This window comes from Mandrillus leucophaeus, unplaced genomic scaffold (assembly GCF_000951045.1).
Source record: "Mandrillus leucophaeus isolate KB7577 unplaced genomic scaffold, Mleu.le_1.0 Scaffold126, whole genome shotgun sequence".
NCBI classification, from domain to species: Eukaryota; Metazoa; Chordata; class Mammalia; order Primates; family Cercopithecidae; genus Mandrillus; species Mandrillus leucophaeus.
This window is the reverse complement of record NW_012100987.1, coordinates 957,800-977,694: the sequence shown is the minus strand read 5'-3', so window position 1 is coordinate 977,694 and position 19,895 is coordinate 957,800. Positions and strand designations below refer to the sequence as shown.

At 39.5% G+C, this 19,895-nt stretch overlaps 1 protein-coding gene across 1 annotated transcript in view; it reads right to left on the bottom strand.

Moving 5' to 3' along the window:
* TBC1D4 (TBC1 domain family, member 4) overlaps window positions 1-14,214 on the bottom strand; it is a 90,488-nt gene extending 76,274 nt beyond the window's left edge. The window contains exons 1-4 of the mRNA XM_011972012.1: window positions 14,093-14,214; window positions 7,472-8,053; window positions 5,205-5,294; window positions 1,489-1,593 (exon numbers count right to left, since the gene is read on the bottom strand). Of these exons, the coding sequence (XP_011827402.1) occupies window positions 1,489-1,593; window positions 5,205-5,294; window positions 7,472-8,008 (732 nt within the window). The 5' untranslated portion in view covers window positions 8,009-8,053; window positions 14,093-14,214. The remainder of the gene's footprint in view (window positions 1-1,488; window positions 1,594-5,204; window positions 5,295-7,471; window positions 8,054-14,092) is intronic.
* Window positions 14,215-19,895: the final 5,681 nt, after the last annotated feature.

The following is a 19,895-nucleotide window of genomic DNA, read 5'->3' as shown; positions in this document are numbered from 1 at the left end:
CATTTCTAAGTAGAGAAGTTAGGTAAATGGTGCTTCCAAAATAAAACATATGGGGTATATGATAGGTTTTAGAAAGGTAGCAGAGTGGGGGATCCAGAATGTGGTAGAGGGATCAGCCCTAGAGTAGAGGAGGGACACAGAGAAGGAGTGAGGTGTGAGTGTGCAGGGAATGGGTGGGGAGCGGGGCGTGTGTGGAATAACATCCTAGGATATCACTTTCTACCAAACTCTTACTTTGTTGGCATTCTCTAATGTTAGGTCACCGGTTTTCTTTGGCTTTCTTTCTTTTTCCTCCCCCAGTTCTATCCAACCTGTCTTTCACTGTCATTTACACAATGACAATCTCAAATTTCTATCTCAAGTCCTAAATGCAACCTATTTACCAACAGTCCCTGGATATCAACATGTGGATATTTCATATGTATGGTTATTTAGAGGAAGGACAAAACTCAAATGGAACTCTCGAGAACAGGAAACTGTTAGTGTTGGGAGTTTTATATCTTTTAGAGAAAAAGATGAAGGCCAGAGGCTGCTGGTCACAAAGTGCCTTTGAACAAATTCACTCCTACTTCTTCATTATTTCTAACCTCGGTGTCCACACTGGGAACGTGGAAGGCAAGAGTCGGGCAGGGATAATTGTGATATGCACCAAGGGCACAAGGACAATGCTGCCTGACTGATTTCCATATGACGAAGTTTTATGTGTTTCCCTGGAAGAAATCCTGGTGGGAGGATCACATGTCTAAGAAAATAATTTTCTGTAAACTTTTATAAAAATGGTGATGCGTATGTCTAAAGGTTTGTGTTAAAATGATATGGGGAGATGGCATAAGTGCAAGAATAAGTAAAAACTTTGAGGGGAAAAAAGTCAACATATTTCTTAGCCACTCAGATATATGTCCAAGCCTGCCTTATATGTTTCCTCTTGAACTCCAATTACCTTTAGTTGAGAGCAGGAGAGGGGTAGTATTAAAGATAAGAACTGACTTTTAAATGCCAAAGAAGAAAATGAAGGTTAAAGTAAGACCACAACAAATATGATATTTTAAAAATGAAGAAGGGACTAATAAAATAAAGGAAGAAAACGAAAAGAGCTCTCTATTCTGCTGATATAAGCATTATCTATTCTGCGATGTTATAGCAATTAAGAAAATAAAAGATCAATGGCCTTCCTTATCTTCTTATATGAGCAATGAAAAAAGTAACAGCTTTTCTCCTATTATAAGTCTTTTCCTACCTTTTAAAAATGCTCAAGGTTCCATGACTGGGTTTATTAAACCCAAGAAAGTATCTAGGCATATATTTTACCATGACAATTATGTTTTTGCTTTTCTACTGCTGTGCTGCTTTGAAGGGGAAAAACATATTTCTAGATGCCTTCTTCTTCCCAAAGATAGCCATTTTGCAAGACCTGGGCTCCTAACAGGCAAGTCTTCTGTTCGACAGATGTGTCCGCAGGAGCAAGCAGACAGCAATAACACTACTTACCAGAGATTCGCTGGCACACTGGAATACGTAACAAATATACTGGCTAAGTCCAGGCTCTGGAGACTCCCGGCAGATAAAGCCAAAGTGATCCACATGCTTTATACCCTAGATGGAGGGGAAGAAGTGCAATACAAAATTTATGGGAATATATCTTTTAATCAACAATATGGAAAGTAACATCAGTTCTCTGCTTTCACAGTTCTATGAATTTCTTCTTCACAGCGATGAAGGGCGGACATAATGCCATAGCAAACTCATACAGTGGCCTGTCGATACACAAAATAAAAGGTGAGACCAACGCAGACTGTTTTGCTTCTGATAAACACTCTGTGACTCAAGGCCACAGGAGGAAAAATATTGATGGTATGATCCACTGTGTCTTGTAATAAAATGCCACTCCATGTCTGCAGGTAATGGAGTTTTCAATTTACTGTCTTCTTAGCACGGCAGTCTGATATTCATCATAAACCCTGTTCTTATCTATCTAGGCTAAGAATCTGAGAAAAACTAATACTGACAATACTCAAACTAAATGGCATGCAATTCCCTAAAGTATGCACAAAAACACTGGAATGTTTGTCTCTTTACAGACACTCAAGGAGCCACACTTAAAAGACTGATATGTTAAATAAATTATTGCAGGTGCCAATTATCCACACTGACGAATCATTGTACTTCCTGGACCCAGGCTAAATAACTTCCTTTATATCTCATTTAAAAAAAAAATCAGAATCATCTGTGATTTTCATTCAGTCTAAATGTATACCTACCGGTAAGTAGACAACACCTTAATAGCAAGCATAGTACTTAGAAAAGCCAGGTAGGTAAAAAATTTAAAGTTGTCCTGAAATCACCTAAATCTAAGTGAAAAGGAAAAACATGCTTTGAAGTCGGATTTGTGCTTAAACCTCGATTCAACTAATTGTGAGATACGTGATATTGCCTTGGGTTGCTCATAACTATCTTTGAGCATCCATTTCTCATTATAAAACAGTAGTAACAGCACCTACTGTCAGGAATGTTCGAGATTTAGAACTAAGAAATATAATTCCTAGGATGCTTGATAAATGGCAACTCCTGTTTTGTTATAATAAGCTCCATCTATCCAATGGAAATAGAAAAAGGAATCAATTCTGGTAAAAAGAAAAAGTCAGTACACAGGAGAGAGGCTGCAACTCTTGAGGTGAAAGTAAGCAATCTGTATGGATATGATATCCATACAGATTAAATTTGCATGGTGACTACCAGCCCTCCATATGACATTTAGATACACAACCTCGATTTTCATCTTTCCATTCTCATCTCCTTTCCTCTGGCTTTATCTCCTATAACATTCCCTTCTCACCTCCACAACTCCAGCCACACTGGCCTCGATTTGGTACAATTTATTAGTGACTTAAGAATATCCTTTACTCGCTTAGTACTAAATGGGAAAAATTCACAGGACCTCATTAGCTCGGAGAGTCCTGAGGCACTGGCAACGTTTCCAGGAAAGAAAACCACTCCTGTAGTCCCCATGCTTGCCAGGCAAACAGTCCGACAGATTTTGAAGAAAGAAGCATTTGTGGGTGTGCACTATTAAAAATCAGGCTATTCCTGAAAACAGCCACATTACATGAGTTCAATTCCCTGGAAAGACCTAATAAGAGCAGGGCCAGCCACTCAGTGAGGAGCAGATGGCTAAACCTGACAATTACCTCGATGAAAGTCAGGGCTTTCCACAAATATCCCTCCTGCTTCTGTTTATTTCTTTTTCTGAACCAGAATATCAGAATGCACATCTTGACTTTAAAAACATACAAAGGGGAAACAAGAAATTGTATCTGAACTTCCAATTTTTGGTTTGGCTAGTTCTTTTTTCTATTTCTTTCTATTTTTTTTTTTCTTTTAGCTGCCCAATGAACATTGAGAGTTTTCTCACCAGGAGGCTCAGGAAGTGTGGCGTGGGAAGCACAGCTTTTGAGGATGCCCCTTGGTGCTCTGGGGTAGGAACTGCTTCGGTTCAGACATCACTTTCTCTTTAGTATTTGGCATAAGGCCCACCACGTGCAAAGTGCTCATTGATTCAACATGTATCGAACACCTCAGGGTTAAGCTCTGTCTGAGTACATCTGACTCTGATGTCCTACAGAATGACACCACAGACTTAGATACCTGCCCTCACAGCACTTATGATCTCCCAGGGACCACCAGTAAACTGGTAATTACAAGAATGCTTAATAAATACTTTTCAGTTAAAACTTCTGTGTCCTTTAAGTAGGAATTTAGAAATTTACAATATATTCCTCCTTATGTCAACTGCTGACAAAGTTATTAGAGTAGAAAATTTTTATCTACACAATGTAATTTTATGTCTCCATATAATAGAAAGTATATTAAAACAAAATATCAGATGTGAACTGTATTAGCTGAGACTGAGGTAAACAATTAACAAGGTGTACAAAAACTGGCCAGCAGGGTGGCTCATGCTTGTAATCCCAGCACTTTGGGAGGCCAAGGCAGGAAGATCTCGAGGCCACGAGTTCAAGACCATTCTGGGCAACATAATGAGACCTCGTCTCTACAAAAAATTTAAGAAAATAAAAAAATAACAAGTAGCCAGGCATGGTGGCACATGCCTGTGGCCCGTGGGAGGATTGCTCGAGCCGGAAAGGTCAAGGCTGTAATGAGCCATGATCACGCCACTGCAATCCAGCCTGGATGACAGAGGAAGACCCTGTCTCCAGGTAGATAAATAAATAAATAAATGTACAAAAACTGTCTTGTTATCTTCAAAGGGAAGAATGTCTGAATATCATACCTATAGCAATGCTAACCTCAAATTATTTTTAAAAAGATAGTAAATAAAGAAAACAAGATAGGCCGGCATGATTTTTCAACATTAAAATATGAGTAAGGACCTTGGCAAGATCCAGCTCCTTAAAGGCAAGTCACTAGGCAGAGAAGAAGTGACATTAAAAGCTAAGTAAGGACCTTGGCAAGATCCAACTCCTTGAAGGTAAGTTAAGTCACTAGGCAGAAAAGAAGTGAATTCTCAATTCCAGGAACCTCCTTAGAGGTGCATTTTTCAATCTCCCTACATTTAGATTTAGACACTCCTTCCATCTGACATCCTCAAAAGTTCTTTTTAATCTTGTACTCTCTTCAATGTCTAATATAATCTTGTACATATTTGGCTGTATTGATTATTTTAAAAACATTTAAACACACAGTTTGTGAATTAAACATAAATAAAAGAACAAAACTACAAAAATATTTTCAAAATTTAGTATTCACATTAAAATAAGCTGAAACCCTCATTCTCCTTTTACTACCTACTCTGGTATAAAGAGCAAGCATGACTCAGTTATACCCACAAGTCCCACAGGCCAGCATTCCAAGGAACTAACTGTGCAGGTATTTTCAAAAGAACTCACCACCACAAAAATTCCATCACTGGAAGAGATTTGATGAAGTGGCATTACAGTAAGAAAGAGTTGACTAAAATGAGGACAAACTGTTAGGACAGACACCAAGGGACCTGGGCAGGATTTTGACACTGCCATAGACAAAAACCCAGGAGCCCTTAGTTTAAGACAAATTCCCTTTAAGAATAAAAATTTAAATTTCAAAAAAAAATTAAAATTTGAAGGGGTCAAGCCCAGTTATTTTATTGTTAATTTTGAAACAAGACTGAATTGGTCTCTTCACATACGATGATATACTTTGATACATACCTGAGAACAAGAGGAGATATCTTTAAAATTCTTTTCGAGCACAACTGATTTAGTGTCTGGACTGATAAGGTTAATCTCAAATCGCCCAACCTTAAAAATAAAAGCATTCCAATTAATTTCAATTCATAAGGATCTAACATCTTACTTTATAATCAAATATTAAACTAATAATATAGATTCAAATGCAATATCCCAGATATATCTATTTCATATGTACTTAAACATCTAATCCAACCAATATTTTTAACCCCAAATATCAGCTGCCTCAAAAATGTTTCTTTCCTCTGTCAAAAAAAGTATGAAAATTAAGTTAGTTTTCAATTATTATAAGATACAAACAAATATTTTTCAGATTAGAAACAACTGTCTTTTTAAAAAATGTGCAACCTTTCCTCACTTCATGATTTCTAAAAATAGTAATTTTAAAAAATAAGTTATAATCATACTTTCTCCCAAATGGTCAGCGAAAGGATATATCTGTAATTGGGCTAATGAATTAAAATTGTTGAAAATAAACCGTTCAGAAAAATTAACAACAAGAACTGTGACTAGCTAAAAAAAGAACAAATCTGATAGCCCCAAGAAAAGGGGAAATTCAGTTAACACGTCACCGAAGACTAGAGAGTCTTTAATGACACACCTTGAGTTCATTAAAAAAAAACCACCACCAACGAAAAAAACAAAATATGAACTTCCAGAGGTCAAGGCTGTAGTGAGCTGTGATTACACCAACGCACTCCAGCTTGGATGACAGAGCAAGACCCTGTCTCTTAATTTTGTTTTTAATCAGGGGTGTGATTTTTTTTTAATCAAGTAGTAATATAATCAATGCCACTTCTTGCCATCATTTTCAGTTGTTGAAATGGGCATACCGAGCTCAGAAAGGAAATTTGATGCCTTCACGGACATGGAGCCACATTTGTGTTCTGCATGGGATCACTTCCGCAGGAGAACATCACCTTTTCTCCTTAAGGCGAAATGTTTGTAAGTGTTGCCTCTTTACTTTGAATTTACTTTGGAAGCTGTACTTGTTCGCCTACCAGTGTTTAAGAAATCCTGCGTTTGGGATGTTTTTTCTATAATAAAATACTATCATTTGTGGAAAAAAGCCTCATGAGCCTCTGATAAAGCAAACTTCTGATATTACACACCGGTACTGTTTACCAAAATACTCCGGAATTTCCTTTTCAGGAAATCTTTAAAATAAGTTTAAAAAAGATAATCAGTCCTTTTTTTTTTTTTTTTTGCCCCAGGAAACTCAAATCTTACAAGCTGAGGATTAAAGACTCTCTACAGGGTATTGTTATGAATTAAGTTATTTTAAGTGGAACCTGACACCTTCTATATCCTGTACAACATTCAAAAATGTTTAGATTTAAGAATTATCTTTTATACCAATACTACAGCTTGCATCAAATTATTTTAGTATCCAATTCAGTACATTTTTAGGTCAATGGCGTTTCGTTAACCTCTTTTGGTGTGACAGCATAAATTGGTGTGTTCTCAACTCAAAATACCTATACGAGTCTCTGGAGTTTTTTCTTCTCTAGAAAAAAATTCCCTTGTTTCTCCATGTTAAATCGCACTCTCTCAGATTCATATCTTTAAAGATTGACTTTACACAATTTTGTTGTAGTTAAGACGGAGTCTCGCTCTGTTGCCCAGGCTCGAGTGCAGGGGTCGATCTCAGCTCATTGCAACCTCCGACTCCCCAGTTCAAGCAATTCTCCCGCCTCAGCACCTGATTAGCTGGGACTACAGGCGCACCCTCACCACGCCCGGCTAATTTTTCTATTTTTTTAATAGAGACGGGATTTTGCCATGTTGGCCAGGCTGGTCTGGAACTCTTGACCTCAAGTAATCAGCCCACCTCGGCCTCCCAAAGTGCCGGAATTACAGGCGTGAGCCCCTGCGCCCTACCTACAAATTTTTTTTAAGCATTTATTCGAGAATCACCCCAAGGCAAATGCTGGTGATAGATTCTTATTCTCTCTACCAGGTGTCCAGGACGCTCCATGAATTGCTTCCTCCTCCTCCTCCTTTCCTACCGTCTTACTTCTTACACTCCACCCTCCACGTCTGCCTCTCGCCCCTTCCCTACTTTGCTGTGCACTCTTCCTCCACCTGCCTTATCTGCTTTGAATGGGAAAACAAATAAAAGTTAGATTATTCGTTGTACAGAGGTGGAGCTGGGAGGAACTGGATGCCCAGCTGCTTCCGTCTGGCACCTTCTGGGGCAAGGGCAGACAGCGCCCAGCCAGGCGTACCTGGAAGAGCATGGTCCTGTTCTTCTCCGAGTCCGAGGGCTGGACGTGACTGGGCGCGCTCGCGTGTCTCCGTCGTGGCTGGGATTTCTGGCTGCCCTCGTGAACTCTCCTTTGCACTCCGGTGACACTGCTGCACCGAGACCGAAACTCCTGCTGCTCATCAAAGCCAGAATCTTCCAAAATCCGCTCAGGGAAGCAGACCCGAGAGCTGCTCAGGGCAGGCTGGCTGGCCACGGCAGGTAAGCCAAGGTGGGTGTCGGTGCCGTCCGCCTCCTCCGGCAGGCAGTCTCCGGGGAACCCGGGCACCACCACCTCCAAGTCAGTCAGGTCCTCTGCCGGGTCCACACCGCGCTGCTCGCCTTGGATCTTCAGGCGCTGCTGTTCGTGCAGGCTGAACTTCTCCATGCAGTCATCGATGAGGCTTGAGGGGGCCTTCTTGTGGGTCACGGTCACCTTTCCACAGTACAAGACTTCGAACTTCTGAGAGTTGTAAAAGGCGTCCTCATTATCTTTGCTGGGTTTGGCATCCTCTTTCATGGCGGCTTTAGATAATTGCCTTATGCTGCTAATAACATCAGGAACCTGGGGGAAAAAATTAAAACCCTGATTCTAGTTGAATGTTTTGAGACAATTTACATTTACCTAGCCCAATTATTATCACATGGAATGTATTTTTATCCTAAATAATATACAAAGTAATAGACACTACACAAGACAGAGCATACACTTATACTATTTGACATAAATGACTTTAACGTAAAATCAAAATGTAATGAAAATTAATTGAAATTGAAGAGCAGGATTATATTTTCCCACTTCAAGTGAGTCTCCCAGAAACAAAACCATTAAACTATATAAGCCACTGTCAACTTATTATGTCATAATATGTCTTTTGATTGTTTTTAAAAGTTATTTTGTGGCTCAGCTGAAAGGAACCAAAGTTCCAACCATCAGGATAAAATAACCTTTCTTGATGATGAGGAGATTAAAACCTAGACATCCCTCATCAGCATTAACTATCAGAGAAAATGCAAATTAAAACCACAATAAGATACCACTATATACCTCTTAAAATGGCTCAGATAAAAAGAAGGCTGCCAGCAAGGACGTGGGAGCACCTGGAACTCTAATTACATTATAAACAGACATATAAAATGACACACCACTCTAGAATATGGTTTGGCAGTTTCTTAGGAGTTGAATACAGACCTACTTCATTACCTAGCCATTCCACTCCCAGAGATTAAAACACTGGAAAACATGTCCACACGACAGCCTTCAAACAAATATTCAAAGGCACTTTTGTCCCAATACCCAGTGAAAGGATAATATCTTAGGCCCCCAAAATCACTAAGGAAAACTCAAGATGAAGATTGCTTAGGGCAAACCTACCTCCCATCTATTCAAAGTCACCCTTCTGCTCACTGAGATAGATGCATATCTGATTGCCTCCTTTGGAAAGGTTAATCAGAAACTCAGAAGAATGTAACCATTTGTGTAGCACCAATCTATGACCTAAAAACTCCCTCCCTGTTTTGAGTCTCCCTGCCTTTGCTTCAAGTTGTCCCGCCTTTCCAGACAGATCCAATGTACTTCTTACATATATTGATATCTCATGTCTCTCTCAAGTGTATAAAACCAAGCTGTGCCCTCACCACCTTGGGGACATGTCATCAGGACTTCCTGGGGGCTGTGTCATGGGTGCGCATCCTCAACCTTGGCAAAATACACTTTCTAAATTAACTGAGACCTGTCTCAGATTTTCTGCGTTCACAACTCCGAAACTGAAAACAATCCAAATGTCCATCAGCAAGTGAAGAGATAAATAAAATGTGGTACATTCTATAAACCAAAAAGTATCTGAGACAGGTCTCAATCAGTTTAGAAGTTTATTTTGCCAAGGTTAAGGGCATGACCATGACACAGCCTCAGGAGATTCTGAGAACATGTGCCCAAGGTAGTTGGGCTATAGCTTGGTTTTCTACATGTTAGGGAGACATAAGACATCAATGAATATATGTAACATGTACATTGGTTTGATCCACAAACGCAGGAGAACTCAAAGGGGTGGGGTGGGGGGGTGTGTATGGGGGGTGGGCGGTGCAGTTCCAGATCTTAGGTGGATTCAAAAATTTCCTGATTGGCAATTGGTTGTAAGAGTTTATCTAAAGAGCTAGACTCAATAGAAGGGAGTGGTGTCCGGGCTACGTTAAGGGGATGTGAAAACCAAGGTTTTTATTATGTAGAAGCCTCCAGGTAGCAGGCTTCACAAAGAATAGATTGTAAATGTTTCTTATCAGACTTTAAAAGGTGCCAGACTCTTAGTTAATTCTCTCCTGGGCCAGGAAAAAGACCTGGAAAGGGAAGGAAAAATCTATGATTTTCCCCATAAGAGAGCTTTGCAGGACCATTTCAAAACATGTCAAATAAATATATTTTGGGGTAAAATATAGGGCCTTTTCAGAGCCCTTCTTTTAGGGTCTGTTATCTGTCATGTTGGTATCTTACTGCTACAGAGTCGCTTTGTCAGTCTTAAGAGCCGTTTTAATGTGAAATGCTGGTCAGCTGTGCTTGAATTTCAAAGGAAGGAGAATATGAGGAGCAATGTCCAACCCCGACTTCCCTTCATGGTCTGAACTAGTTTTTCAAGTTAACTTAGGAGTGACCTTGAACAAGAGGAGGGGTCCATTCAACTGGTTGGGGTGTACAGGGACTTGGAATTTTATTTTTGGTTTACAGTTAACAAGAGAGAACACTAATCAGCTCTCACCTTGTTTACTACAATAACCTTTCAGCTAGTTTCCTCTGCCAGCTTCAGTTTACTTTCAAAACCAAAATGATCCTTTTTAACACAAGTCATGTTACTTTAGGGGGTCAAAATTTGCCACCCCAAAATATGCCACTTTGGCATGCTGATTATTTTTGAGTTAAAGATACTTGAAAAACTGCAAGTGTGAGAAAGGTATTCTCATCTTCTTTTTCTTCCTAAAATCAGGAGGTAAAACTCCCCCTCACTATAAAGGAGAAAGGAAGACATACTTATCACTAGACACAGCAAACTGCAGTTGAGAGAAACCTAACACAAAAATCTTGTTAATTCACCCTTTATCTTCCTAGTTACTTTTCCACAATTAACTGCCCTTGCCAAAACCTCTTTGTGTTGTCGCATTTTCACAAGTTACTACACTTTATCCAACCCAGACCCTTTATCTTCTTTGAGTCTTCATTTTTCTTGTGAAGGCTCCTATGTACATGTAAAAATTACAAAATAAAATTAGTATGCTTTTCTCCTGTTAACCTGTCTCCTGTCAGTTTCAGTCAGAGATCCTAAGGGAGTATAGGAGAAATCTTACCTCGCCTGTATTGCTCACATGCAAACCCTTCAGTAGCTCTCCTTTTCATTAAGAGTAAAATTTTAGACAAGGCCGGGCACAGAGGCTTACACCTGTAATCCCAACACTTTGGGAGGCTGAGGCAGGTGGATCACCAGAGGTCAGGAGTTCGAGACCAGACTGGCCAACATGGTGAAACCCTATCACTACTAAAAATACAAAAAAAATTAGCCAGGCATGGTGGTGGGTGCCTGTAATCCCAGCTACTTGGGAGGCTGAGGCAGGAGAATCACTTGAACCAGGGAGGGGGAGGTTGCAATGAGCTGAGGTCACATCATTGCACTCCCACCTGGGAAACAAGAGCGAGACTCTGTCTCCCAAAAAAAAAAAAAAATGTAAAAGACAACCAGCTCACAGTGTGCTACAGGGCCCTGGCCATCCACATATGATATCCATATAGATTAAATCTGCACGGTGGCTAAAGGTCATCCACATGACCTTTAGGTAGACAACCTAGATTTTCATCTTTCCATCCTCACCTCATTTCTCTGATTTTATCTCCTACTAAATTCCCTTCTTACTCACTCAGCTCCAGGCACAATGGCCTCCTTGCTATTTCTCCAACATGCAAGGCACGTTCCTCCCACAAGGTCTCTGAGTTCAGCGATGTTAACAGTTTATTGCCACATCCATTTAATATTTTCGGACCACAGATGACCACAGGTGACTAAAACTGTGGATAAGGAGGGGCTGGTGTAATTATTTTGGATATACTGCTAGAGCATTCATAGTTTTAAAATCACAAGAATTTCAGCTTGCTAGACCAAGTATTTCCTATGAAAGGATAAAGTCCACATGCTATAGGTTCAGTGACTCACCGGAACACTTGCCATGTCTCAGGGACAAAGTCAGGTATCTGTGTTAACACGTGACTAGCAACCTTAACCCTCTGTCATTTTCTTACTGCCTTAGTATGTGATTTACCTTACTCGACAAGGGTCGAAGATGCGGAGAGTGAGCTAGCTGACACTCAACCCTGCAAACCTGCAAAAGTAAAATGATTCTAGTGGGCAAAGCCCTAGGAGAATGATCTCTTCTTTCTCTCTATTTTTCATCTGATTACTAAATATTTTTAATCTGGTTTTTAACCCAAGTATAGCTAAATCTTTTTGTCTGATTTCCACTAAATACTTTTCATCTAATTTTTAACCCAAGTATGCCTCCAAAAATGTCTCCACAGAGTACAGAATCAGAAATATTGCCTGTAGCACTGATTTTACTGCAGATATTTTATCTTGTTACAAAATGATTTACATACAACCTCAGAGTTCCATTCTACAATTGAGATTGCACATAAAGTCAATTCAACCTTAATTGTGTCAAGTCTTTTGAATTTCTCTAACGCCATATCAAGAGTTCTTACATGAAAAACTGATTTGTGGCTGAATTTCTAGTCTCCCAGGATCCTTCCCTGTGACTACAGGTAAAAACTCAACACCTAAATTTAATTCTGTAAGTTACCTAATTTATATAAGCGAAGTTCATCATCTTGAATTCTGAACTGGGTCTGTAATTTAATCTTTAATAATTTAAGATGCTAATATTATAACACAAAACTGGTTCTAGTTACCTTTACTACCTTTTCTCAGGTTATGACTAACCACAACTTGCAATGACATGGGTTACAGAGACTCTGCAAAACTGAGCTAACAACAGCTCTGTTTTTTCGCTTATCCTCATGTGAAACACGCAGTATAAAATATAGTATTATACAGCCCCTGGCTACTAGCTCAGGCCACACCAGAAGGGACACACTGCTCATATAAGCACAGTAAAATATCCATGGTGGGGAAATGAGCGATCAGAGAATCATGAAAATCTTGTATTGAAGCATTTACTTAAGGGATTCATCAGAAACAACGCAAGAGACATAAATTTCTATCCAGTACTTGTACATGTATACAATATTTTGGAATCACAGGATTCTCCTGTAGCATACATAGTGTTAATTGACATATATTTATACATACATTTACAAATATTGTTGAATGAATTCGAATCCTTCTTATATGTGTAGCATCTTTTCAATATCTTTTTCTCCTGTACCATCATACCGTAAGCTCTTAAGTGAAAGACTGAGTTTGGCTGATTTTGTTGCTTACTAGAATTCCTCCCTGTGGCCACTAGGAAAATGATCTGGGCTCAGAAGAACTTGAATGAATGCTGTCAGCAAACAGAGGCATATATATAGAAGTAAAAAACTACCTAAAACTCTGATATAAATGCTTCAGGACTGAGACAAATTTAGTAAATTCCTGTTGATGACTCAAAAGATCTGCCACACCCAAAATTAGAAAGCAGTGGCTTCTCACTCTGCTCACCATTCACCCAAACTGGGAAGTGACAGTATGTTTCCAGAACAACTCCAAATGCTACAGAGCACCTCAAGCTACACACCCCAGCTACATATTCTAGCTACAAATAATTCCGCTGCTCAGAATCTGCCTACAACCCACAGAGTCTAATGACGATTTACACACACCAATTCAAGGCCAGATTTTTACTCAGTGGCAGCATTTAATCTTTAACACAAAACAAGGATACTCAAAAAGGCTCAACCAAACTAGGGACTGACAGGTTTATATTCTATCCCCAATATTTTGCTCAGGACCTCTGGGAATAGTTGTTGCACCTCTGCCAGATAGCTTCCTCAAGAGCAAAGTGAATGGAGGAACTTGATAGATGGTCAATAAGGTCTCATCGGCATTCACATTCTGTGTGTTAACTTTTGGATTAACGCCAATATAAAAGCAAGATAACGTACAATCAAGATAGGGAAAAATCACCTTTATGATTAAACCTGAAGTAGTGTGTGAGTTGTTAATATGATTCATTTCCATTAACACACAGGGATCAATTCAACAAAAATAAGGGTTTCACAGTATTTAGAAAAAGCACAGTGCCACCTTTAGCTAGTATTTTGTTGTGACACCTTCACCGACCTCACTAAAACAATTCAGACTCAAGCACCAAGACTCAAGACATTAAAGCAATTCCTCACTCTAGACAAAAAAAAATTGCCTCTGGATTCCTTGATGTCATGCTATTCTTTCTCATTAGTTATCATAGTTATTTAACATAGTTCAAGAAACCCATTAACATTTTATAAACTACATTTTACCTGACTTCAGAATAAAATGAATTCTACAACTAACCCACATTGATGTTCACAGGCCTGAACGAACACGGGAGAAAATCTGGAAAGTGAAAAAGCACTAAGGAAAGATACCTTTGATCAGGAAGCCAGCTGGAAATTGGAGGTGGTCACGAAGAGCAATGATTTTGCCAAACTGGTGTCGTCCTCAGTATTAGCTCTCTCGGTTGCACTGAAGAAGTTCTCTCTTTCTAAATAAGTCGGCGGTATTTTTACTGTATTTATTAAAGTCCATGTTATCACTATGCAGCCAATTATAAAACTTCCCAGGAGTAACCGTTATTGCTTCAAAAGTTAAGTATTTCCTGACTCTGCAATCAGGAAATACACAGATTGTTTGGAACTAAAGAGCAAAGCTTTAGCTTTCTTTAAAAAGAAACATTTTAATTTTGATGACTGTAGTCTTTCTTATACTGTTCAAATAATCACAAGTGTCCCACGCTTACTAATTATGGAGATAAGAGATTAATCTACAGTACAATGTCTTTTTTCCTCACATGGTTCACCAATAACAGATGAACTTCAATAAATGTTTAAAAATAGATATGACGGATATCAGTGTGAGAATAAGCTTCCTAAAACATATTTAAACAAAAAAGAACTGGATCAATTCTTTTACAATTGATATAAGCTTTACTGCTTGATATTATTCATCTTTTATAATAACTACAGTAGGTAGAGCAAGATTTAGAGAAGTGTAAAAAAAAATGCTGAGAAAAAACATTAGGGAATAAGTAAACTGAGAAACTGCCTAATGAGAAAGAACAGCAATTTAAACTAGTTTCACTCAAACAGAGACAGTATGGAAAAGAAATATATTTGCTTTGGAAGTAATGCATGGCTTTAGGGGAAGGGTAGATTTCCTTTGTAATTAATTCTGCTTGTTTAAGAAACCATTAAGATTAGTTTACAGACTATCCACGCAACATGGGGATAATGGTGAAAGCGTAATGGTATGAAGTAAAATTCAGCATCTTGAGAAATGATTGATTTGGTCATCTAATGCTATAATTTTTAATTGAGCTTTTTAAAATTTCGTCTTCATACAATGGAAAATGCTGGGAAGATATATAGATGCCAAGTATCAGTTCATTTATATTCAAGGAAATACTAATTATCCCTATACATTTTTCGAGCCCCAGTAGCCTTAGAAGCACACCCACTTCGTGCTATGGTTTTTAGGGTGAAGCTGTTTGACAATCTCATTTGAACTTTTATTCTAAAATACTTGAGATTCTTTGTATTTAGGTAAAAATCTAAAATACTACTTTAAAGCAAATTTTCCACAGTAAAATAGGAGTCTAAAACTGAGTCTAGATTCAAAACAGAATAGAGTAATACACTGATTTTAAAATGATAGAACTGTAAAACTGTAAAACTAAGAGTCCCCTGAAGGAATCACCAGTCCCCATTGTCTTATTTTACAGATGTGGCAATAAACTGTTAACACCAAAAATCAAACCACTGAAGAAGAAAAGAATGAGATTACAAGAGACTAGACTATTTGGGGCCAAAGAAAGCAAGAGTATCTCTGTGACTTAAACCAGAGTCATACAAGTAGCTTTGTTTTTGACCCTCGGGCTATGAGCCAAGACAGTTTCCTCTCAGATCAGACTTTAGTTGTTAGATATTCTTGGCTACTTTGCTCCAAACCCATTTGTGGTTCAGCTCTTTTCTAACTGCTGCCTTTTTGATGGCCTCTAAGTTAGGCCAAATTATCAGAAAGACATTTCTTAAACCTTTCCACTAAGTTCTCTCCTCTCATGCCGTCTCACTATTTGTCCAGTTGAATTCCTTCTGTAAAAGATAGACTTGTGCCTTCTTATCCTAAGACTGTTACAAATGTGTAAAAGTGATCAGATAGAAAACATAAAAGAGCAACTCACAGGAAAAAATCTGGGGAATCGTGATTTGATAAAGAGAACGAGGCCAGGCATAGTAATAGGCTCACATCTCTAATCCTAGCACTTTGGGAGGCTAAGGCGAGGCGGGTGGATCACTTGAGGTCAAGAGTTCAGGACCAGCCCGGCCAACATAGCAAAACCCCATCTCCACTAAAAATACAAAAATTAGTCAGGCGTGGTGGTGCACACCTGTAATCCCAGCTACTCCTGAGGTTGAGGCAGGACAATCGCTTGAGCCTGGGAGGCAGAGGTTGCAGTGAGCAGAGATCGTACCACTGCACTCCAGCCTGAGCAACAGAGTGAGACACTGTCTCAAAAAAAAAAGAGAGAAAAAAAAAGACAGAGAGAATAAAATCTCCCCAAAAGTGGCTGAGTTAAGTGCTGGTGTAACAAGACAGACGATGACATGCTTGGGAAGAAGTCAGATGACAAAGGAGCAGGCAAGAACCGTCACTTTCCAATTTCCTTTCAAAACCAAAGTCAGCTGGGGCGTGGTGGCTCACACCTATAATCCCAGTACTTTGTGGAGGCAGAGGCAGGAGAACTGCTTGAAACCAGGAGTTCAAGACCAGCCTGGGAAACACAGGGAGACCCTGTCTCTACAAAAAATTTAAACCAGGAAGGAGTTGTGGTACATGCCTGTAGCCCCAGCTACTTAGGAAGCTGAGGTGGGAGGATCACTTGAGCTTGGGAGGTCGAGGCTACAGTGAACAGTGATTATATCACACCACTGCATTATAGCCTGGGTGACAGAGTGAGACCCTGTCTTTCACTACACACACACACACACACACACACAAAATCAAAATTATTATTTTTAAAAGGAAGCAGTCCATAGCTTCACATATTAGAAAAGTACACATCATGCAGTTAGAGGGTTTCCACTTAAAGCCTGGGTCCAGTATCTATGTTGATCTACAGAAAAGATACAATACCCCCTAGGTCTCAGGTTTTTCATATGCAAAATGGAACTCACAATGCTTATCTGATGGGCAACCTAAGAAAAATGAATTAAATGTGAAAATACACCTGACACAGTGCTGCGACAATGAAAGCATTTATTAACATTTAAATCAAAATATAATTCCAATGTGTGCTACATAAGAGGACAAAATAAGTGACAGGCTATGGCTAAATCAAATTCCCTGTGTTCATGAAATTTAAATTGGGGTGGGGAGACAGGGAAGAAAAAAAATAATAAACAAGAGAAGTAAAATATAAGGGATTTCAGTGAACATTTCCAAGGAGAAAAACAATGCAGGGAAGGGGGAAATTTGGAAAGATACAAAATTTTGAGGAAAAGAGTTGCAATTTTAGAGAAAGGACTCTGTAAGATATGAGTAGACATCTGAAGTCAGCAAGGTCATGAGCAATACAAATATCAGAGGGAGGAATGTTCTGGGCAGACAGAACATCCAGTACTAAGATCCTGAAGCACAAATTTTCCTGGTGTGTTCAGGGAACTGTGAGGAACCGCCATGGCTGGATGGGGGTGAGTGAGCATGTGATTATGGGAGAGGCAGTTGTGGGAGATGTGGGAGATCTAAATCCTGCAGGGCCTTGAAAGGACTTTGGCTTCTACTCTTGGTGAGACAGAAACCCCTGTTTTCTAGTGCAGTGCTCAGTGTGGAAATGACATGATCTAAGTTGCTTTCAAAGGAACCCTTTGGCTACTGTGCGGAAAATGGACAAACGTAATGGGCAGGTGTCCACTGCACTCATCCAGGGTGAGTCATTGGTGGTTCACACAGAAGCGACAGCAAGGGAAGTGGTTAGGCAGCAGCCAGCTTCTGGATATAACTTTAAAGGTACAGACAGGATGATATGTTGATGAATCCAATGTGAGGTCTAGGAGAAGGAGAGGAGGCAAGGATGACATCACGGTTTAGGGCCACAGGAATTAGAAAAAAATGGATCGACAGTAGGACAGACTGAAGGTGGGTGATGGCTTAAAGGATCAGGAGCTTCGTTTTGGACACATTAATTTTGAGAAGCTTATAGACATTCAAGGTGAGATGTCAGTAGGCAGTTAATTATATGTGTCTGGAACTCAGGGGACAGATCAGGGCTGAGACAGAAAATTGGAAGTTATTAGCATCTAGATGGTATTTAAAGCCATGAGATTAGATGGGTTTATCAAGAGAGTGAGTATAGAAGACAGAGAGAGAGACAGAGACAGAGACACAGAGAGCTAGGCAGAGAGAGAGAGGTGGGTATCTCCAGGACCTAGCGTTAAGGTCACAGTGCTTATAGTTTAAAAGATGGAGAGGCTGGGCGTGGTGACTCATGCCTGTAATCTCAGCACTTTGGGAGGCTGAGGTGGGCAGATCATGAGGTCAGGAGTTCGAGACCAGCCTGACCAACATGGTGAAACCCCATCTAAAAATATAAAAAAATTAGCCAGGCATGGTGGCATGCGCCTGTAATCCCAGTTACTCAGGAGGCTGAGGCAGGAGAATCGCTTGAACCTGGGAGGTGGAGGCTGCAGTGAGCTGAGATTGTGCCACTGCACTCCAGCCTGGGCAACAGAGCAAGACTCTGTCTCAAAAAAAAAAAAGAAAAAGAAAGATGGAGAAATATGAATGAAAGAAAATACAGCAAGAGCCAGGTGTAAAACCAGGAGAGAATGGCATCCTGAAGCCAAGTAAGAAAGGTTTCCAAAAGAAAAGAATAATCAACATGAGCTCATAGGTGACTCTGGCAAGAAAATTTGTGGGAGCTAAGGACGGAAGTCTTAATGGAGTGGATTCAAAAGTGGGTTCTCTCTTGAAAGAAATGGAAGAAATGACAGCTTCCAATAGAGAATACCTAACACTGAAGGGGAAATCAATGATCTCAAGAAAAAGGGCAGAATTACTGAAGCAACGTCCTTAAGTAGACAAGAGGGGACAGAATCTAGACCCAAGGAAGAGGCTGAACTGAACCGGCAGTTTGAAAGGGAAAGGCAGACTAGAAAGGCACAGGTGCAGGCAGATGGGTGATGGGAGTTTATAGAACTTCTTCTCTGCTTTAATTTTCTCTGTAAAATAGCAAGCTTGCTCATTAGCTAAGATGAGGATGGGGAAGAAGATCTAACAGAATATTGAGCATTGACATAAAATTTAATTCTAGGCTGTTTATTGACCAAGTTGTGAGGTGAAGGCATCGTTAGGACCCTCGAGCTACTCTTCCTGTGTTCTCTGGATTGCTAAATGTGAACCCTACAGGGCATCAAGTATTTTAGGTAAAACTCAGGAATCAGTCACTAATTAGAAGAGAGGTTTGCCCACGTGAAATGAACTCATGGAGGTAAAACTGTCTTCTCTGCCATTAGGATGAGACTGGGAGCTATCCTATAAAAGTAATATTTATATAAGGAATAAATTTTGAAAAAAGTTTGCATGTGTCTACGCAAAACTACTCTATTCTGTACATTCCCAAAATAAGAATAACATACTATGATTTTAAAATATTTGTGTCACTTATGAAAAATAACCCTGTATTTCTTTTCTTAGATATGGATATTTCTATGGACATGATCTCTAAAACGGTGAAATAAGAAACAAAGTCATCAAAACAAGAAAGTAAAGCATCTCATAAACATGTAATCAAGAAAGTTAATATTCCATTTTCTAGGGGTATTTAAAAGACACACCTGAAACATTGTTCTTTATTTTTGAGATCCATGATTTTGAATACAGCATATCCCTCTACCCAACTGCACAGCATTTCCAGTGTGAGATCAGCCTACTATCTATTTATTCAACAAGATGCTCTCTATTTATCAAATCAGTCCTATTATTTAAGGCTCGCTTTTTTTTTTTTTTTTTTTTTTTGAGACTGAGTCTCGCTCTGTCACCCAGGCTCAAGTGCAGTGCTCTCGGCTCACTGCAGACCTCTACCTCCCAGGTTCAAGTGATTCTCCTGCCTCAGCCTCCCGAGTAGCTGGAATTACAGGCGCCCGCCATGATACCCGGCTAATTTTTGTATTTTTA